Source organism: Cnephaeus nilssonii, assembly GCF_951640355.1.
Source record: "Cnephaeus nilssonii genome assembly, chromosome: 11".
NCBI lineage: Eukaryota > Metazoa > Chordata > Mammalia > Chiroptera > Vespertilionidae > Cnephaeus > Cnephaeus nilssonii.
In genome coordinates this window covers 11,045,228-11,067,758 of record NC_137082.1, presented here as the reverse complement: position 1 = coordinate 11,067,758, position 22,531 = coordinate 11,045,228, and the positions used below count along the sequence as shown (strand labels likewise).

At 39.8% G+C, this 22,531-nt stretch overlaps 1 protein-coding gene across 4 annotated transcripts in view; it reads right to left on the bottom strand.

Moving 5' to 3' along the window:
• Positions 1-22,520, bottom strand: part of ADNP (activity dependent neuroprotector homeobox) — a 39,009-nt gene extending 16,489 nt beyond the window's left edge. The window contains exons 1-3 of one of the 4 annotated variants that reach the window (XM_079783889.1): positions 22,386-22,404; positions 17,162-20,389; positions 15,180-16,309 (exon numbers count right to left, since the gene is read on the bottom strand). In XM_079783889.1, the coding sequence (XP_079640015.1) occupies positions 15,180-15,411 (232 nt within the window). In that variant the 5' untranslated portion in view covers positions 15,412-16,309; positions 17,162-20,389; positions 22,386-22,404. Of the gene's footprint in view, positions 1-15,179; positions 16,310-17,161 lie in introns of all 4 variants that reach the window. The other 3 variants (XM_079783888.1, XM_079783890.1, XM_079783891.1) reach the window with 3 other exon arrangements.
• Between the last annotated feature and the right edge of the window lie 11 nt (positions 22,521-22,531).

Genomic DNA, 22,531 nt, shown 5'->3' with positions numbered 1-22,531 from the left:
TGGTACACTAACTTCCAGGGGTAGATTATTATCCACTAACTTAGAGCAACGTTTAGATGGAAAGCTCCATAATCACACCTCACCCTAACAAAAAACACAAAGATTGTGTTGTTTGTTCTAACAGAAAAATCAAAGGAGGAAAAAGAGAGACGATTTATATTTGCGCAACATGTGAATGTAAACCAGGTCTTCATGTGGGTGAATGTTTCAAAAAATATCACACCATGAAAAATTATAGAGATTAAAATTACTCTTTGAATGTATCAATAATTTGAAATATAAAAAAATCCAAATAAATAAGTTTGTATGAAAAGAAACTCCAGTTTTTTTATTCTACTGCTGTGCTTTGTAAAATCTGGGGTATTTAAAAAATTAAATCCCGAGTAGAATAAAGGAATCGAGAAAAAAGCAAGCGAGTGCAAAGGGTTAAATACTTTTACAATTACCCTGGCCTCCTCTCCACCCCTCAAAAACCCTTTGAATCAGAAATCTGGAGAAGGTGCCCAAACCTTAAGTGATTGAAGGGTAGGAACAGAATAATTAGGAAATTCAGTGCCTGAATAGAAAGAGAGCTAAAAACAAAATATTTAATTATTAATCTTAGGGAGGAAGATGTCTTACAGTAATGTTGAAAAAAATATTGTGTAGAGATGGGCTTACTTTCCCTCCTTTCTCTTGAGCTACCCTTGACTGTCAGGATGGCCATTTCCACAAGGTCAGCACCATTTTCCTAATACCAAGGAGAGATCCCTTCAGCCAAACCATAAACATCTTAGATCATGGCATAAAAAAGGGAAAATATCCAATTTAATAGAATGGTACCATTGTTCATCTGTTCACAATAATTTTCAGAGCACCTTCACTTTGCCAGTCAATAAACTAGGAATAGAGATTAACAGCACACAATTCTTATCCTTCAACAGCCCATCAACTCTAGGGGACAGATCTAGAGCACACAGTAGGCACAAGGTCATTGGCGTAAAGAAGCTACTTTGTTTTTGTGTGCCCAACTTCCTCTTGGAACCACCCCTGCTGTTGATGTGCCCCTTCGTCCTTTAGAGCAGAGTATATATGACGAGTCAGGCCGACCAATTAGAGTAGTTTATCTCAGTAGACACTAACAGTACAGAGTTGGGCATGTGCCTCAAAAGGGGCTTACTGTAATGCTGAAAAGCAGTCAGGACCTGCCACTACACGGAGAAAGTAGAGGGTGAGATAGATTCCTGCTGACATTGCTTAAGGTCCTCAATCCACCTGCACCTGAAAGCCGGTCCCACTATCCTCCAATTTTTCAGAAATAAGAGCAACCACATTATCATTTTTGCTTAAGCTTTGGTTTATGTCACTTGTAACCATAAGTCTTGGTAGTCCTGCAGTGGGACATAGAAGAGGAGAGATGGGGAATTTTGTGCAAAATAATTATACTTGTAACTGGGTCTATCGGCGGAATAGGAGTTTACCAGAAAGATGTAGTTATTCTGAAAGATCCTTTGGACCTGGTTTCATTAATAAAAACCACAATATGGAAAGAGTAAAACATTCTCTAAATTCTAAGAATTGGGAAAACTTGATGTGTTAATAACAGAGCTGAAGATAAGTAGCGTTTGGGTAAGCATGTAACACCTGATGAGCTAGACTTAAATAATTTTTTCCAGAACCATTTATATTTATTGTTGAATGAATGATTCAGTCACATTCCTTTTTTCTGATCAATCTTTGCAAAAATTATACCCTCATCTACTGATTGGGGCCAAAACACTGAAGTTTTACTAATTCTCGGCCAAACTCCTACTCACATGCTTTCGTCAGATGACTGAAATAAAAATCTGAGATCCATAGGCCTCGGCTACAGATGAATTACAACCATATAAATTATATATAAGACTGATCAAATGCATGTACCTCATTCTCCTCCAAGCAAAAATACTTCTTTACTCCAACTACTAAGAGGGTAAATAAAGGCAGAAGAGAGACTGTCTCGTGAGGAAATATATATAGGCTGATTCTGTACAGGAGAAGGATGATGATACAGGATCAGTGACTGTGGACTTGACTGAAGGAAAGAGGTCATTAACTGGGGAACATAATTATAATCACTTATGAAAATATAGCACAGCCAAAAGGCTTGGATCTAGTCAGGTGTACTCAGGATCTTCTGAGTCAGAGAGATGAAGGGAAACCCAACAAATGATAGTGCTAGTTTAGCAGGCTCAAGGCAAGGTTTGTAGGATCTGACACACCAAGAGTCAATGGGGCTTGTCTATATGATAGTCCCTCTGCAAAGCTGCCAGATCAAAGATGGTATAATTTAGTCCCTATTTTTAGGGGTAGAAAAACAAACAAACCAAAACAAGGCATTAATAACTGTGCCATTAGAAAGTGAGACAAAACCAACCCCCCCCCCCCGCCATAAAACCCAACCTTAAACCTTTGACCAGGCAGATAAATAAAGCCAGGAGAAAAAAAAAAACCTTCAAATTAAAACTCTCCAGGTTATTTTAAGCTATTACAAGTGTGGATCTAGCATGGCATTTTCCAGTACATAATTCTGCATATTTTATATTCATTCTTATATGATGTTCCCGTTACTAGTAAGAATACATGTTAATTTAACATACCAGAATATACAGAAGCAAATATGATCATGTGTCCTAGTTCCTATCACTTGCTGGTATAACTCTGCTACTTTCTAATATAGGGATGGGCAAAAGTACATTTACAGTTGTAATACAAATAAATATAATAATTAATAAATAATAATACAACCCTTTGCCCTATTCTGTATTCAGGAACTGCAATCTGAACATATACCAGTCACAACTAATGCATATTAGCAAAAGCAACACAATTTTCATAAGGAAAGCATTTCTAATATTGCATTGAGAGCCAGACAAGGATGGTTACATGGAAGAATGTTTATCCTTCTTCAGGGTAACACCTAAACATAAGCTGCTTAGTCTAAACCAGTGGTTTTTAACCCCACCCCACCCTCCAAACCCTTGTTTCTAAAATCTTAGATGAATATTTAAATAAATAAGTAAATAAAATGGAGGGGCTTGGGTTGAAACGAAGAAAGAAGAAAAAGTTTTCTGTCCCCAAATATCTCCTTGAAACAGTTACTTGTCTAAACTAAGCTCATAATGCAAACTTATGCCAATGTGGCTGTCTACTGAAACATAAAATCTGGACCTAGTGGGCAATCAACCAAAGCAGGAAATTTGGGGGCTATAACAGAATTCCAATAGTTTAGTGAAAATACCCCCTAAATATAATTAGTCTGATCAAAATATGGTTATAGGAAGCCCACAGTAAGCCTAAGGATTATAACATAGCTTTTACTTTGATGTTGTCTTTAAAGCTGTAAAAATAAATACAACCCAAATTAACCTTTAAGAAATTCAGACCCTTGATACTTAACTCAAAATGAAGTACAGTTAGTTGACCTTTGCACAACATGGAACTAAGGGGCACTGACTCCCTGTGCTGTTGAAAATCTGAGTATAACTGAACTCTCCCAAATCTTGACCAGAAGACTTAATAATAAACATAAACAGTTGAGCCCTAACCGGTTTGGCTCGGTGGATAGGACATTGGCCTGTGGACTGAAGGGTCCCAGGTTCGATTCCGGTCAAAGGCATATACCTTCGTTGTGGGCACATCCCCAGTAGGAGGTGTGCAGGAGGCAGCTGATCAATGTTTCTCTCTCATCAATGTTTCTAACTCTCTATCCCTCTCCCTTCCTCTCTGGAAAAAAAAAATCAATAAAATATACACTGAGTGGCCAGATTATTATGACCTCTGAACGCATAATAATCTGGCCCCTCAGTGTAGATCCTATATAATAAAAGGCTAATATGCAAATTGTCCCCTCAACCAGGAGTTCGACCAGCAGGCAGGCTGGACATCCGCCCATGTCCCCTCCCCCTGGCCAGGCTGGCCAGACCCCACCCATGCACGAATTCATGCACTGGGCCTTATATATATATATATATATATATATATATCACACACACACACACACACACACACACACACACACACACACACTGAGTGGCCAGATTATTATGCATTCAGAGATCATAATAATTTAGCCACTCGGTGTATTAAAAAAAACAGTTGATTAACACGTTTATGTTAATATGTATTAACACACTTGTATATTAATATTATATATTGTATTCTTATAACACAGATAAAGAAAATAAAGAAAATTATAGTAGAAAATATTTACGTTACTGTACATATTTATCGAAAAAAAATCTGCATATACTAGTAAGTGTGGGCCCATGCAGTCAACTGTATTCCAATTAATGCTGATGAAAGTATATAACAACCTTATAACCCACACTGGGGTTTAAGAGTTAGAAATCTGAAGTTTCTTTAAATAGGCATTTTAAGAAAATTCTCAGAGAATCAAAGCACCACTTACTTCACTGCTACCCAGGATGGTACTTATCTCCCCATCTCCCCCCCCCCCCCCCCCCGCCCACCACCTGATTTTGTAATGTCTCTGTGGAAACATTTAGGACCTGGTTAAGATAAAAACAGTTTAGGCAAAAAGTAAGATCATTCCCATATTCATACACTCTCTTTTCCTCCTACTCCCCCGCCCCACCCAGCAACATATTTAATACCCGTCAACATCACTCATTAAGTAAAATTGTGGTCATCAATAAACACTTTTTTATAAGCAACATGCGCTTATCTTTCCTGACTATTCTGGGATCTGAAGTGAACACAGACACCTTATTTGCTTTTAAGGGTGTCACTAAGTCTGTATTTAAATTAAATCAGTTATGAAAAGGTCTATATATTTGTATTTTTAAAAATGAACCTTGCCCAGCCGGCGTGGCTCAGTGATTGAGCACTGACCCATGAACCAGGAGGTCACAGTTCAATCTCTGGTCAGGGCACATGCCCGAGTTGTGGACTCGATCCCCAGAGTGTGTGTGTGTGTGTGTGTGTGTGGGGGGGGGGGGGGTCATGCAGGAGGCAGCCCATCGATGATTCTCTATCACTGATGTCCCTATTTCTTTCTCTTCCTCTCCGAAATCAATAAAAAATATATATATTAAAAAACAAACAAACTTTGTAAAGCCATGCTGGAACCACCCTCCAATACGTGAGCACCCCAAGATCCCAGACCTACATTCAATCTGGAAGCAATCATCCTATTCAATCTTTTTATAAAACACTAGAGGGCCGGTGCATGAAAATTAATGCACTGGAGGGGGAGTCCCTCAGGGGCGGGAGGCGACCCAGCGATCAGGGGAAGGCAATGCCCCATCACACCTCTGCACTGCCACTGCTGGCCCTGGTTACCTGAGCCTCGGGCGGCCCTGGGCGGCCGGGCAGCTGACATCGGAGGCTTGCCTGTGCCTCAGGCCAGCCCTGGGCGGCTGGGGGGCCGAGGGCAGGTCTGGCCACACCATGCACCTGCCACCCCTCCCGCGGCAGGGCTGAAAGGACTGGGGGACTCTGGCGGGGCTGAGGGGACTGGGCACCGCCATCTTGTGGCTATGGGTGCCACCATCTTTGTGATGGTGTGATGGTCAATTTGCATATTCCATCTTTATTAGATAGGATAGTTCTGAACAGAAGTAGCTGATCTTTCAATTTCCTTCCTATAAACTTGGGTAAAAGACCTTCCAGATGCCAGAAGCTCTTCACAGAAAGGCAGCTCTGTCTTCTCTCTTTCTCAAGTCCCAAATACCACAGAACAAGTAACTGTCTGACTATCCCAGGGGCAGAATGCTCTTCTGGATTAGCAGTTAAAACTGTACAGCATGACAGAGGTAAGAAAAGAAAGTGTAGTCTCTTCTCTCAATGTGTAGTAGTGTTGAGCCTAAAAAGGGGGGGTACTTGGAAAACCCTGGAAAATTAGAAACTATTTTGCAAATGAAGAAACACTTGTACCAAAGCTAAATCTAAAAAATGAACATCACTTACATTGCTCAGGATCATCATACTGGAACACTGTTAACAAAGGCAAGAAGCAGGAAGGAAATGTAACCAATTTCTGTTTTCTTTTATGCTTAATTGCTAACTGCATTGACTTTTACTAGCCTGTTTGATAATGAAAATAAAATCAACACACCACCCAAATAATTGAGTAAAATATCAAATACAAATTGCCTCTAATTCAGGATAAAAAACACACCTTTGATTTTCTTCAATTTTTAACCAAATCAATGATTAAATTCCATATAATTAAGTTTTTATAACTATTTCTTTGGTCGGTTAGACTATATTTATGAAGGCAGAGTGAATATATTTACCTAAATAGAGCATTCTGTATGAAAATAATTGGCCATAGGAATACTTTTACCCACTTTTTATAAACAAATGTGTGAATTCCTTACACAAACAACCGGGCTCTCAGAGACTATTTCTATGTCTGATCACCTCAAAGGAGGGAAGCACAAACCCTACCAGGCCGCTCGATTCACACTGGACAGCTCTGTTCACAAGCTTACTCTTTACAAGGTTTTGTAAACTGCCTACAACTCTCAGGTCAACTACAGAAGTCTAATCACTTAGTCACATAACAGCCTAAAGTTTTTAAGACATCTCCTCCCTCCTTCCCAAGTTTTTCCCTTCTCCAAGTTAACCATGCTCAGTTCTTTTCACCATTCCTTTTGCTATTGCATAAGTAAACCAATGGATAGGCTCCAGCTTGTCAATCTCTTTGATGACCCGAATTAACTGATATTCCATATGTGATATAATCAGAATGTCAAGTGGGATAATACTTCTCTCATTCTGGATATTATTTTTAAATTAATGCTCCTGAAAGGTGTATTTGTGTTAGTGGCAGGCACTTCACACATATGATCACCCAAATAATTTTTTTTTTTTTTGTGCATATGTGCTGTCTTATCAGCATTAGCTGGTTCAACTAGTGGAAAAAATATATTCTATGCTGAACCCATGTCTGGTTAGAAAGGAAGTAACATCAGCTTTCTTTAAGTTATCTCCTCAATTGAAGGAGCATGAACATTCTGATTGCAAAATGAAAAAGAACCAATGTCCAGTACAAGCCTTAGGAAAGATAAGAGATTGCGATTCATAGTTCAAGTCACAATACCAACTGCAATGTTACGGAAAAGCAGCACTTTGAATCACTGAAAGAACCTACGGGATGTCTAATCTAAACTCTTCACACTTTACATATTAGCAACTGAGGTGAAGCAACTGGTCCAAAGATGATCAGTTTGTCAGTGTCAGAACTGGATCTCACACTTATATCCAGATCTAGGATGCAGCACTCCTTACTCCCACGGATGAAGCTCTGATCTCTGACATTAATTAAAAGTGAACAGCAGCATGTTACATATGTATATCCAAAAAGGGCTAGAACTTCAATCCCCAGGATGAAGTGATGTTAAAATGTTAGCCAAACTAGCTCAAGTGGTGATCAAGAGATCAAGAATGTACACTCATCTCTGGTTAGATAGTCTAATCACTCCCAGAAAAGAATTGCAACAAGAACTCAGCTCTGAGACCATTTGCCCTACAGTGCTCTTTACCATCACCGTGGATGCCAACATCACTGGATAGTCACATCTGAAAGATATCTTTCTACTCAAATTGTAATGGTAAGTATCATGTAAAAGGAAAGCCATAACCTTGGTATCCTTAAATAAAATAGCTTTTTAAAAAAACAAAAGTATGCTATGTTTCTCATTTATCATCTTATTATCAATACTCAAAGCATGTTCTTCCCAAACTTGCTTGGGAAAGCAGAGGCGTTGGTGATTTTTTTTCCTTTTCCTGGAGGGCAGGGCTAGACAGGAGGCTAGTCAGCTTGTAACTGCCTCTTCAGCAACTTTCCCCTCAAAAGTTCCATTCATTTTTGTTAAAAAAGCAATTGGGAAATAAAACATACATCCACAAAACAGTAACAACAAACTTGTACACTAACGTTATCATCAGTATTCATAATACCCAAGGAGAAACAACCCAAATCTTCAACTGATAAGTGAATAAATAAAATACTGTATATCTACACAATGGAATATGATTCACAAACAAAAAGGAATGATGTATTGATACATGCTCCAACATGGATGAACCCTGAAAACATTGTTAAGTCAGTCACAAAAGTCCACTTATTGTATCATTCCATTTACATGAAATGTCTAGGAAAGGCAAATCTTCAGAGATAGAAGGGAGATTAAAGTTGCCTAGGGCTTGGGGATTTAGAGGCAAAAATAGAATGTGACTACTAACTAGGTACTTTGTAGGACAGTAAAAATATTCTGTAAGTGATTCTGGTGACAGTTGCAAACTCTGTGAATATACTAAAAACATTTAATTGTACACTTTCAATCGGTGAATTGTATCTAAGGAAGCTGGTTCCCACCCCCATCAATTAGACCTAGTATATGATTACAAAATATGGATAAGGCAAAGAATAAACAAAAGAAGCTTTACACAAAGACAATAATAGTTAACACTGGGATCATATTTACCCTTCCAGATTTTTATGCACACATAAATTTGTTTTCCTTTAAAAAAAAAAAACTATTTCAGTGTTTATACAGGCAGCAAGAAAACCAATGTTGCTTGAAAATTCTGTATATTTCTATTTTAAGAACTGTGTTTTCCAATAAGGTAGATATTTACCAAAATAGCTATTAAGCTTAAAATGTGCTTAGTTTGAACTGAACTGATTATTTTGATTACTTATATTGTGGTAAAATACACATAAACACCATTAAGATGGTAAATTTTATATGTGTATAGTTCAAAAGTATTGAATAGTTAGAATACTGTGCTATCATCACTACCATCCATTGCTAGAACTCTTTTCATATTAAACAATAACTCTCCATTTCTCCCTCCCTCTGTGCATCTGCCAACTACCATTCTACTTTGTCCGATTTTGACTACTCTAAGTACTTCATATAAATAGAATAATAAACTATGTCTTTTTGTGACTGGCTTATTTTACTTGGCATAATGTCCCCAAGGTTTATCCATATTACAACATATGTGAGAATTTCCTTCCTTTTTAAGCCTGAATAATATTCCAGCTATGTATACACATTTTGCTTATTCCTTCACTGTTAATGGATACCTGGGTTGCTTCTACCTTTTAGCTATTGTGAATAAAACCACCATGAACATGGCTGTACAAGGATCTTTTCCAGATCTTGTTGTCATATCACATAATTCTATGCTTCCATAGCAGCTCTACCTTTACCAGTACATCCCACCAACAGTATACAATTCCAATTTATCCACATCCTCATCAACACCTTTGCTGTTGACCTCTTTTCACATGCTTATTGGCCAGTTGTGCATATCTTCTTTGCAGAATTGTCTGTTCAAGTCCTTTCCCCATTTAAAACATATTCAGGATTTCCAAGGTTTAGTATAAAATATGCCAAGTATCTCATAAATATCTTTACAAAAATATTGATTTTAAAATATCAATACTCTGGATATACTGAGTTAAAATATTTTAATTTCTTGGTTTTTTTTTTAAATGTGGCTACTGGAAACATAGATGAACCCCAAAGACATGCTAAATAAAAGAAGCTAGTCACAAAAGGACAAACACGGTATGATTCCACTCCTATGAGACATTAAGAGTAGTGAAATTTACAGAGACAGAAAGTAGAAGGGTAGTTGCCAAAAGCTGGGGGAGGGGTGAATGGGTATTATTGTTTAATTGGTATAGTTTCAGTTTTGCAAGCGAAAAAGTTCTGGAGATTGATGATGGTTGTGGCTGCACAACAATGTGAGTGTACTTAATGTCACAGAACTGTACACTTAAAAGCAGTTAAAATATTGTTATACATATTTTATAATTACAATTTTTGGTGGTCTCTCCAGGGAGCACATCCATGCCTTCCTTCCCTCTCAGGCGTGCATCTCCTAAACTCTAAGGGCACCCAAGAGATTTGCAACCAGGGGAGCAATGGGCAGGGGCCGTTTGTCCTGGGCTAACCCCCTGAACCTGTCTCCAAGGCCATCTCTGATTCTTCAGTGAGTCAACAGCAGCCTGACCTTGGCTCACTTCTGTCACTGTGACTTATTTCTCAGTGAATCAAGACAGCCCTGCATAGGCTCATTTCTTTCCTATAACATTTCTAGAGTCAAAGCAGCCCCACCTCCTAGGCTGTCTTTTGTTGCTTCTTCTATCCTAAGCCCGTCCTTGTTTCACTGTCCCCAGCTTTAATAAACATACTCTCAGAATCATTGAGACTCGTATTGTGAAATCTTTCCTGATGAAGTCAAGAATCCACACTACCTGTGGCCCAGGCCCAACGCAGACCTGTTCCATCCTGGTTCCAGTCCAGTAACATCCCCAGTCCCTTTTCCTTCTCCCCACCCTCGTCACTTTTTAATAATCCCCTTTGTCCCAGGATCTACTTCTGATGAATCAACCAAGTTATAGTTCGATACAAACCATTGCAGCTGCTTTTTACTGTGCATGTGCTGTATGATCACTATTGTCAAATGCCCTACAAATTAAGCTTCACTTAATTTGCACAACAGCCCCATCATTATTATTACTGGAAAGGGGATGTGGCTCTGAGCACGTCTGCCTAGGGCCAGCTGGTAGTATGTGGGTTCTTGACGTTGTGCAGAAAAAATTTCACAACACGAGCCCAGGTAAATTTTAGAGGACATTTATTAAAGCTGAGGACAGTGAAACAAGAAAGGGCCTAGGATAACAGGAGAACTAGGTGGGGGAAATGAGCCCACTAAGGAGTCAGAGAAAAAGGGGCCTTGGGAACAGGTTCAGGGGTTTGCCTGGTATGAACTGCTGCTGCCCACTGCTGCCCTGGTTGCAAACCTCATGGGGTCCCTTAGAGCTTAGGAGATGCTTACCCTTGGGAAGGGGTGGGGGGCGTGGGCATGCTCCTGGAAGACCTTGGGTGGGCCCTTTGTTTTGAGGGGTTTTATTTATTTTTTAAAAATATATTAGTATTGATTTCAGAGGCGAAGGGAGAGAAAGACAGAAACATTAATGAGAATCACTGATCAGCTGCCTCCTGCATGCCCCCTACTGGGCATGTGCCCTAGACCAGAATTGAACCTGGGACCCTTCAGTCCGCAGGCCATTTTGAGGGGTTTAAAGGCTGGGCATTTAGGGAAGAATCTGCTTTATGCTAAAGTACCAAAATAAGATTTATTCTCTTAACTTCATCTGTCCTTGGGTGTGGTTGGCAAATGGCACTAATTGGACTTTTGCTGTCTTCCTAAGTGATTTAAGCTATTTACCTTCTGGTTGGGGAGGAACGTCCTAGGTTTAGGGAAGATAGGATTTACCAGATGGCTGCAAACTACTGTTTAAGTGTCTCAGTTTCCCTATTCTTCTTATTCTGGCTTACTTGCCTGTCTCATTATCACCATTTTGGGAGAAGAGAGAAACAGGCTATGGGGAGGTACAGGCAAGCAAGGTCATGCAGGGGACAAAGGACAAAATTGGGGTTTGAACTCAGGTTGTCCTATGACAATGTCTCTGGCTTTAACCACTACATTTTCCTATCTCTTTATTCATCTGTGTACCCCTGACACAAAATACAGTTTCTGGGCCTTCATGTATCCTTAATATGTTTTGTTAGTTATAGTTTTCTGGAGAAACAAAACCAACAGAATGTAACAATGGAGATTCATCATAGGAATTGGCTCTTGAGACTATGGAGCCATGATCTGACATCTGCAAGCTGGACACCCAGGAAAGCCGGTGTAATACAGTCTTGATCTGAACCAGGGGAGCAATGGTGTAGGTCCCAGTCCGAGAGGAAAGGCCAAGAGTGCCAAAGTCTAGGGGTAGGTCAAGATAGGAGAGTAAATTCCCCTTCCCCCACCATCCTGTTCTATGCAACCCTCAAAGACTGGAAGACACCCACCCACATTGGTGAGGATGGATCTCCTTTATTCAGCCTACCAATTCAAATGCTAATCTCTTCTAGAAACACCCTCACAAACACAAGCAGGAGATACATAAATAAACGCAAATTTCCAGACCATGTTGGACAATGTTGAATGAGTGACTCTATGGTCATATATGAATGTCCTCGAACTGTTAAGTACTTAAAAAAAAATCTTAGCAGAGAGTTCACTTTTCTGGCAAATCTGCTCCAATCCAAGAGGCCAGGGAACAGTAGTATGTAGTAAGTCCTCATTTAAAGTCATCCTTGGTAGATTCTTGGAACTGCAGTGACAAGATGTAGAACAGAACCAATTTGACCACAGAGCTAACTGACATAAACAGGAGTTAAGTTATTCCAACATCGACTTCTCATCTGAAACCATGTTGATTGTTGAACAAAACAATATTATTCAAGAACCTGCTATATCTCACTGTGTCAATATCGAAGGCTCCAATTAACTCTGCCTTAACTTCAATCCAGTGGGGATTCTTTAACAAGAAGTTCAACTTTCTTTTAGTTTTGCAAAACTGAAATGATTCTAGAGTATGTAGTGGTACAAAAAAAGATAACAGCCATTCCAGACCTACTCAATCTGAAAGGTCTGCAAGATCACCAGAGTCTTAGGTATAAGGTAATGATATTGAAGCATTAACAAAAGGACAGAGAAAGAAGGTTCAAGGGTAAAACCTACAGCCTACATCAAAATTTGCTTTCATGGACAAAAATTTAGCTATCAGCCACATGTAAAATATCATAACTTCAAACTTCTGTAACAAGAAGGTGACAAGCACAATAAAGCTTTCCTCTGCCAAAAAAGAAAGATGATATGATACAGTGACTAAGAATACAGCCCTAAGGCTGGACAGATCTGTGTTTAAATACTTGCTCTGCCTCTTACTATTTTTGTGACCCTAAAAATGTTACTTAACTTCCGGAGGTCTGTTGTGTGTGTGTGTTTTTTTATGGTATAACCAAATGTCAGAGGATTAAATGAGATGATGCCAGTTAATACTTAAAAGCAATTGTCATTATTACCTTAAACCAGATCAGATACCGGGAAAATCACTTTGAAAAGAATGAGTTCACACCAGAGTATAATCTTTTAACAAGCACGAACTATTATTATTCCTGAGAATCAGCTGTGTTTGTCATTCATCTGTTCTTGTACACATTATAATGTGCATTCAAACTTACACATATACATATAGTATTTTAATACATGTGTGTGAACCATTCATGTCAGAGAAAGCATATCCTTAACTTTACAAAGCTGTGGCACTTAAAATTCTTATGCAATAGAACATCTGCAAATACCCAAAATAAACCTACATTACTTACAATTATATAGAGACATAAAAGTGTGATATAGATTTTGCATATTTATTTTAAAAATGTGAGTCACTCCTCTTTTAAGAAGACTTTCAGACTAAGAGACTAGTGAAAATGCTATTATGTTGCTGCTTATCCTGTTACTTTGAGATTTCAGACAAGAATCCTAACTATGACCACCAGAATTCCTAGAACAGCAATGGAACCAATAGTTTTCAGGGTCACTTCTGTCTAAGTTACTGCCGAGAGACTCTAAGATATGAATTTGGATGGAGGGGAAGATGACGCCTGAGGGATGTGATGAAAGCTGAGCAACTGCAACCAGAGGTGTGACCTCCCTCCCCTCACCTGCAACCCTTAATTTTATAAACAAGAGTTCACAGAACATTTATTTGAAAGGGAGAAAGATGCCTTACTGTTTAATAAGAAAAGATTGAGAATATCTCTAACATCCCAATCTAGCTTTAGGGAATATGAGATGGAGAGCATTTCCCAATTTACTACTTTTAAAATAGGCATTCCAGCAAAGGAGGGACACATTGCAGGACATGATTCCAACACTTTGCTATCTACGTAAGAACTCCATAGAGCTGCTTGCTGTCAATACAGGTGGAAAACCTGACTTACAAGAAATGTGAAAAAAGGAAGCCAATTCACACCAGGCCTAAGAGGACATCCAGATATGCCCTCTGGAATCATTCCAGAAGTATGCGGCTAGCCTTTGCATCTAAATGGCGTAAGACAAAAGTAGCTTATTTTCAACCCCTTAAAAATTTTTCCATGATTTATCAAAGCGGTGGAAATAACTTTCCCATAGTAATGGGGAATGTACTTTTCTTACCATTCTTGAAAAATAAAATAATACATTTAAATTATCAAGTTTTTCTAACTCATCTCCTAAAGTCAAGATTTAACCAAAGCATTCACTGTAGTAAAAACATTATTCTTATAGCAGGTTTTGACATTTAATGGTCAATCCCCATATTTTCTGCAGAAACGTTTTGTTTTTATTTTTCTTGATTTTAAGTCTAATGATCTTGAATCAGGATTCTGAGCACACCTTACATTAAGGACACTCCAAGTCTCTATTCACCTTTCACAAGAATAAGAATTGTAATTGTTGACTTAAATTGGTACTTCCAATTTAAAAGTTTAATACATTTTGCCATATTTCCACTAGACAGAAGTTTTTTCAGATACACCAGGTTTCAAAAGATGCCACTCGTGCAGGTTTCTCAATTGTTGCCAGCTTTCGCCAGAAAAGGAAAGCTTTACAGATTTTCAAGGGGAGCACATGTTTCCGCGAGCTCTTAAATGCAGTATAAAGAGTTCAGAAAAAGACAGAAATGGCAGAAGGGCAAAAACCAGCAATTATCTGTCTAAGCAAAAATAACTGCTCACAGGAGAGAAGGAACAAAAGACTGCCCTAAACCAAAATATTGGGAAAACAGGACCAAACCCAAACTTTCTTTTTAGATCCTCATACAGGTAAACTTCAAACCAGACAAATGCTACTTCAACTAACCACTACCATCACAATTTTCATCTACACTGTCCTGGTGGGGGTGTAACTGTGGAGCCCATTTGGGATCCTTGGGCAGTAGCTGACATACAAGCACAGAACATCACTATGAAGTTATGAAGCATTCATCTGAGCCTTCATTAACCAAACAGCTCACAGGAGCATTATAAAAGCCAGTGTTCCAAGCACAGGCCTGGGAACCAGCTCAGACGTATTCTGGGGGCTCATTTCATGACTGCACGTGGTATTGCCTTAATTTCCCTGAAACAAGGACAGTCCTGAAAGAATTGAGAATGGTTTATAAAGTACTTGAAAAATAAAACAGGCAAGCCATCAATATTATTTTACTAGTGGCCCAGTGCAGATTTGTGCACATTGAAAGGCAATTAATTAGAACATTTTAATATCTTAATAAATATTTAATAAATAAGTACTTGTCGATGACTGTTCTTCAGACATTTTCTGTCGACGACGCCGGCTTCTTTCAGCTTCAGCAATACGCTGTGCCAATCGTTGTTCTTCAGACATATTCTGTCGACGACGTCGCTGTCTTTCAGCATCAGAGATACGTCGTGCCAATCGTTGTTCTTCAGACATATTCTGTCGACGCCGCCGGCTTCTTTCGGCTTCAGAGGTACGTTGTGGCAATAGTTGGTCTTCAGACATATTCTGTCCACGATGCCGCTTTCTTTGGGCTTCAGAATGTCAACAAAAACAACCAAATTTACGATCGACAATGACAGATCGAAACACACGTGTGCAATTGGCGCCAGCGAGAGCTTTATATGTATCGCACATGTGTGAGTCAACTTAGCCTTTTATATATATAAACTTGCTTAATTAGACCTGCTTTCTGATTTAGCTAAATTTTTTCGAGCCCAGTGAAGCACCCCAACTTCTCTTTCAGGTAATTGTCAGCAACACAGCAGTAAATATCAACATGAAGCAGATTATGATTGTAGATCACGCAGGGAAAACAAAGGGTAAAATATTTAACTGTAGCAGTGTTTGACTATATTCTGCGCAGTGAGAAAAACAAGTCATTTTCAAGGTCCACCATTTCTTACTTCTTTTCAGTAGGGTCAAGTTTCTAAACTTTCTAAATCCCCATTTTCCGGCTAATGAAAACATGATTCTACCAAATCTCCTATCTACCTACTCCAAGACTTCTGTGAGGATCAAGTGAGACGAGGAACAGGAAATCGCTTCACAAACATTTGGTTAAACTGTAAAATGTTTGCACCTGGCTATAAAGCAAGTCGGTTCCTGGGCTGAAGAAACTCCAAGAAGGCTAGTCGCTAGGGAGAGGAAGCTGGGCGTTGCTATATGATGTCATTATCCAGTGCCCACAGCGACCGTTCTGGGCTGGGCTGGGCTGGGCTGGGCTGTAGGCCACATTTTGCGCCATGGGGTCTTGACAGTGTTGGCTGTGATTTGGTGGGGTGTCGCTCCGGGGTGGTGGCGGGGCCTGTGTCCCACTTGGGGGAAGCCAAGTGTTGGTTTGTCAGCTCCAGGTCCATGCTGCTGTTTATTTTTAAATGGCCAGTGGGCGTCCTGGCAGCTCCTGCATTGAGCATCTGCCCCCTGGTGATCAGTGCGCATCATAGCTACCAGTTGGAGGGAAAGATGGACACTTAGCCTTTATATATATATATATATATATATAGATATATATAGATATAGATAATACCACAAAGGCCAGCAAGGGAGTCTTTACACTCATCCTTATTAAAGGAATCAACTAAGTCATATGAGAAATGTAACATAAACACAAACAACCCAAAGTTGAACAACTCAATTACAGATCTACCTATCCCTACTGAAGAGGGAATTAGGATGTGAAGAAATTTATTTTCAATTCTATGGGCTAGTCAAACAGTGATGAGCCTCTTATAGATGATGTGCATGTTTTTGAGTTAAACCTTAAATTGTAGTATCTGTTCAGGAAAGTCTTCTCTTAGAAAAGTATTAACCAAAATCTTTTATGCTCTCCTTTATTTCTGAAACACTGATGAAATTCTTAAGATTTTAGAATTCTTTAGCTGCTCTCTTGGAACCATGCTAGGGATCAATAAAAACAAGGAAGCTTGTGAGTGCATCTTAAAGAACTAAGGTATAGGACAGGAATACATAAATGGAAATGAGGGAACCCAGAACAGAAATAGTGCTAAGAATTTTGCATTTTACACTGATTAGGAAAAAAATGTATACTCAGTCAAAACTGGCACTTTAAACAGTTTGATCACATTTTACCTGTAACTTTACACACACACACACAGCCCCACATAACCAGGTTCACATATATTATCCTATATAATAAAAGGCTAATATGCAAATTGACCGAATGGCGGAACAACGAGTCGCTATGATACGCACTGACCACCAGGGGGCAGACGCTCAATGCAGGAGCTGCCACCTGGTGGTAGGGGAGCGCTGCTCAGCCAGAGGACAAGCTCACGTCTGGCGAGCGCAGTGGCGGGAGCCTCTCCTTGCCTCCACGGCAGTCGGACATCCCCCAAGGGCTCCCAGACAGCGAGAAGGTGCATGCCTGGCTGAGGGAGACCCCACCCCGAGTATACAAATTTCGTGCACCGGGCCTCTAGAGAGTGTGTGTGTGTATAATATACATCCCAATTTGAGAAGCCTGGTAACATGTGAAGGGAGTCTTCTCCTCCCAATGAAGCAGAATATGGATTCTCATTTAAGCTGATCCCTAACCTGACAGAAATCAAAGGGAGGTCTTGACCAAAACACAGGTATAAGAAGCACTAAGAGAGTGAAGAAACATAATCATATCCTTCCTATCATTTTTCAACAAGGTAAAAAAATAAAAGGCAAATAAAAAACCATGAAGTCATGATGGAACCATGGCCATTAAAGTGGGCAAAACATAGATGGCTTCTCTTATAAAGTGTCTCAAAAATCAAGGTGGTAAGTGCCAATGTATAAACAAGAAACAGCCTTTACAACCAAAATATTAATTCAGTTAGTGTGGAACTTTGGTTCATAACAGTTTCAAATGCCAAGTTTCCAAACTAACAATATAATATGTATAACTGATAGTGGTGCACATCAGTAAAATATGGCATTTGCTCCAGATTTAATACCATGAGCTCTTACAAATGAAAGAAGGGAAACTGTGAAAGTTTATGTGATGCTAATAACACATCAAACTATAATTAAATTATTTATAAAGGGAACGGCATTTTTCTTAATCTTCATGCCATTTTAGACAGGTAAATGAAAGTTAAACTTTCATGGAAATTATTTTACCTTCTGGAAGACCTAACAGGGTTAAGACATTCATTTAAGGTGAAACTCCTGTCACCTTAAGTCGAGGTTGAACAAGTAGCTTATTATGCAACAGTATTGGGCAACTTGATGTAAATATAAAAAAATTTCTGATCTTATAAAATAAAAAATGTTTTTGTACTTTCACATCGTTTTTAAAAAGTTTATTTCACTAAGACTTAAACAGGTTATTTAAAAACCTCCACAATGTTTAATTCTGATATCTTTTTCTCTGCCCTTCATTTCCAAGTCTAAAACAGCAGGCTGTCTTTTGTGTGTGTACACACACACGTATTAATGGAATTACTCTGCCAAGGTCTATTACAATTTATACAATTCTGGTATTTATATATTTCTCAAAAGAAAAAAATACACTTAAATTCTTAAGATTTTATTTTATCTTTTCTCTATTAGTTCCCACTTTTTATAACAGCTCTATCTTCCTTATTAAATTGTAATTTTCAATTAAATGTGTAGTCAGAATGTGTACATCTTAAATATATCAAACAACAGATTGCTGAATATTTAAAATTTCAAAATATACGATTTTTAATAGATATTCTTCAAAATTTGTTAGTAGTTACAAGGAAAGCAAAACCACAGTATATCTTAATCAAGCTTTTAGTAATCAAATATAAATGATAAATAAATGTATGTACATTATAATGAAAATCAAAGGCCACTTTACTTGATAAAACCCTATTTATTGGTTGGTGACTTGGGAGCAAGCAAGTACACATTCATGGAAAGGCCTATTCTAATGAGAGAATCTTTAAAGTTTTTAGAAGCTTAGCAACTCTTGAGATTGGGTCATCAAAATAAGAGTAACTGAGAATTTACTTGACAATCTGTTCAATATGGTGATGTTTATTTTAATATAAATAGTTTTGGAATTTCTCCTGCACTTTGGCTTAAGAAGAAAAAGAGAAATTTAAGCAAAACAAATGAACAGTGGTATGTTTAAAACCAATGACTTCCAGATAGGTAAGGCGAGGAGGGAATAGTCTTTAGATTCACAGCCCAATCACCTATATTTTCTATAGACTGTAAGAACCCAAATCAAAAATTTAGTTTGTATAATGTACAGCAACCTCTGGTAAGGTAGTCTTAGAAAATTTTCAACAAGGGCCAAGATAAAGAAGGAATTTCTACTTAATGTTCAATTAAATAGGATAGGATACCCATTCCCACCCTCAAATTAATTGAAGCTTTTTACTATACTTTAATGAACCCTCACAATTTACCTAAATTCTAGCCTTCAAGCCCAACTGTTTTGACCTTTTTTTTTGAGTGTCAAAGCAGGGAAATCTTTGAAGCCACAGAATCCTTTTCTAAGAGCTCACAGCAACTGTAGGGGAAAAAACGGCTATTACCAATAATGTCATCACTGTATCTTAAATATAGAATCTTTAAAAATTTCATCTCAAACATACCCTCAAATAAGAAATTGTCTTCAAATTACTCATTTAAAACTATGTGTAACAATATATCAAAAACCAAATACAGATCAAAATATTTGTTTAACAAATACTAAACAGTATTTAAAACTTACAAACAATACCCATTTAGTTTAAATATCTGATTCTTGTAATTACTAAATAATTTAAAAGCAAGATAGTTAAGTTCATAATGGAATACCTGAATGTAACTGCCTCCTTTTTTTTCACTCACCAAAATGTTACTTGGTAGCAAATGTCCAGTGAAAAGTCTCCCTTAAGCACCAAAGTGGTCAACTATGTATCAAATAATACAACAATTTATTTCCCCATAAATTTATTTTGGTGTATCTATATAAAATACCTGAAGTACCCCTGAGTATCAACAACCAGCCAATCTTTGGTAGCAAGTACATGTTCATGGAAAAGCCTGTTCTGATCAGAGAACCTTTAAGGTTTTTAGAAGCTTAACAACTCTTGAGATTGGATCACCAAAAGAGCATAACTGAGAACTTAACATACTTTATGTTAAGAGTGCAGACTACAAAACATTAAAATTTTTCTCTTAAACAAGTCATAAGTCATTGAACCCACAAATGCAACCATCTCTAACCGGTTCCTTGAGGAATGTGGCTAGGCTAAAATTTTGGAAGTGTTGGCTTTGGTGGTGACCAAGGAGGAAGAAGTCTCTGGCTTCCCTGTTGCTGCAGTTCCCACTCTCCAAAATGAATATACCCACCGGTGTGAATTGATAATGTGGTCCAAAGAGCAAAGCAGAAACGGAGTCCAGATCCTCAAAATGGTAGTGCAGGGCACAACCACTAGACTACCTACCTATCTAGTTCAGTACAAAAGTATAACCCTGTGCATCATGGTGCAATAGCTGGGGCCCAGGTTTCGCATTGTGCATCTCACACCTATGGAAATAACAAGAATAAAATCTATAGCAATCAACACACCCTAAGAAGGTGAGTGTTCACCAAAGACCAGTGTCAACACTTTTGCAAAGGTGGTTGGCTACTAAGATAATGAATGGCAATTACAATCCCAAAGTTGAAAGAAAACAAAATTTTACAATCAACTGTTGAGTTTGATAACGGAGAACTCAATGTGGGCTAGATGTTTACCAACAAGGCTTTGCAAATCATGACACCCATCTACATGCTTATGAAAATTACTACCCCACTAACATCTACCATATCTAAAGAATGATTAACTCTCAAAGAGTTGGAAAGATTTGGGCCATCAAGAAGGGAGATATCAGCAATACCCCAAAGCTTAAACTCTTAGGTTTTAAGCTTTTCCCTTTACCATCTGACCTTGGAAAGATATGGTGACAATGATTCCAAGTTTAAGGTGGAAGAATTCCAGACAAGGGGAAATCTGTGTACCAAGGATGTGCCAAGGTGATTCATCAAGAACTAAAGTAGATTGTTTGAGGGTCAACAGTTTTGAAAAGTAAAAGAACTTCTAAAATGCAGGGTGGATTTTTTAAAAGATATAAAAAAAATCACTGCTCTTGACTCAATCCTTCGCCATGTTGCTGTCAGCTCACCAACTAAGAGTGCAGTGTGTCTTGCTAGGCCCATTTTCCCATGGTCTGTAGAAGGCGCTGTGAAGCACATCCTGTTCTAGCTCTGGGGCCCTTCCCCCCCTCTGCAGCCTTACCCAGTGCAGAGAATGCGCCCCCTACTGACTCCAAACACTCATAGCCTTTAGCCGACTTGGCTGCGGTGCATTTTGGGTGGGGGCTGGTATTTTCATGGCCATAAACCAGAAGCAACAATGCAGATTTCTAAAGAAACTGTATCAAGCTCCCCATGAGTTTTTTTTTTCTTTTTTCATTTTGAAGGTTCAAGGCACTGGCACGAGAAGCATCAGGAATAGGAGTTGGGTGTGTGGGGATGGACAGCATTAAAATGGCAAACACTGGGAACAGTTTGGTTCTTTTTCCCTCCTAAGCCTTTGTCTGAGAAATGGGGTTACGGCAAGAACTGTCCAGAGGAATTGGTGAATGCAGAACATCAAGAAGACTTAGTGTGGGTGTGTGTGGCTAAAAGGATATTCGATCTTAGTGCCCGATCTTGGGCAGAAGAGGAAGAGAAGCAATCGCGCCTTTTCCAGCAGACAGGCATCCAGTTTGGGGGGAGGGGAAGTCAGTCAGTCAGGCAGCTCAGAGGAAAGAGGTGAATAAAAGGGTGCTCAAAGAACTATTCCCCATTCATTGCATTAAAAAAAAAATCTTTTCGCAGCTTTCTGGATTTCCATTTTCTACCATCATGTAAGTTGGGGCTCAGAATGCTCCTAAGAGGTCGTGCTGACCAGGCGCTGCGACTGAGTGAAGAGGGTGGTGGAGGGAGGACTCCGTGATCGGGATAGGAGGGGAGCTGGCATATTGGGGAGGAAGGACTGCACAGCAGAGGCAGACTTTCACTCGTGCGGTGCATGCTTCCCGCCCCCCAAACTGCCCCCCGCCTTCCCCTAGCGATGGGTGGATAGACCTGGCAGAAGGCTCGTCCCAGGCTTTAGGGGTGTGCGTGGGGGCCGGCGGGGGGCAGGGGGGAGGAAAGGCTGAGTTCCAGGGATGGGAGAAGCTCGGTTCTCGCTGAGGGCGGGGTGGAGGGAGATGCCATGAGCGGCTGAAGCTCCGGCGGCCAGGCTGGCTCGCTGGGCTCCGCGGGCTCCCGAGGCGGGGAGCGGGGAGCGGGGTTCGGGCTGCAGGAGGAGGCGCCTGGCCCCCGGAGCAGAGCCGGGGAGCGGTTCGAGCGGGGCGGGCGGCCCGTCAGCCCCAGAGTATGCAAAGGAGCGTGTGTGGTTGGAGGGCTGGCAATTTAAACAACAATGTGCCTTGGGGCCGGCTCGGCGGGAGGAGCGCGGACCGAGGGCCAGGCCGCAGGGCGGCGCGCGGCTTACCTTGACTCGGCCTCGAGGCGCGCGCGGGGCCGGCGTGCTCGGGGGCCGGGCGGTAGCAGCGGCGGGCGGGTGGCGGCGGCACGGCGGTGGCGCGCCCGGGCTCGGTGGCCTCGGCGGGCTCCGGCTCGCGCCGCGGCCGCGGCTGC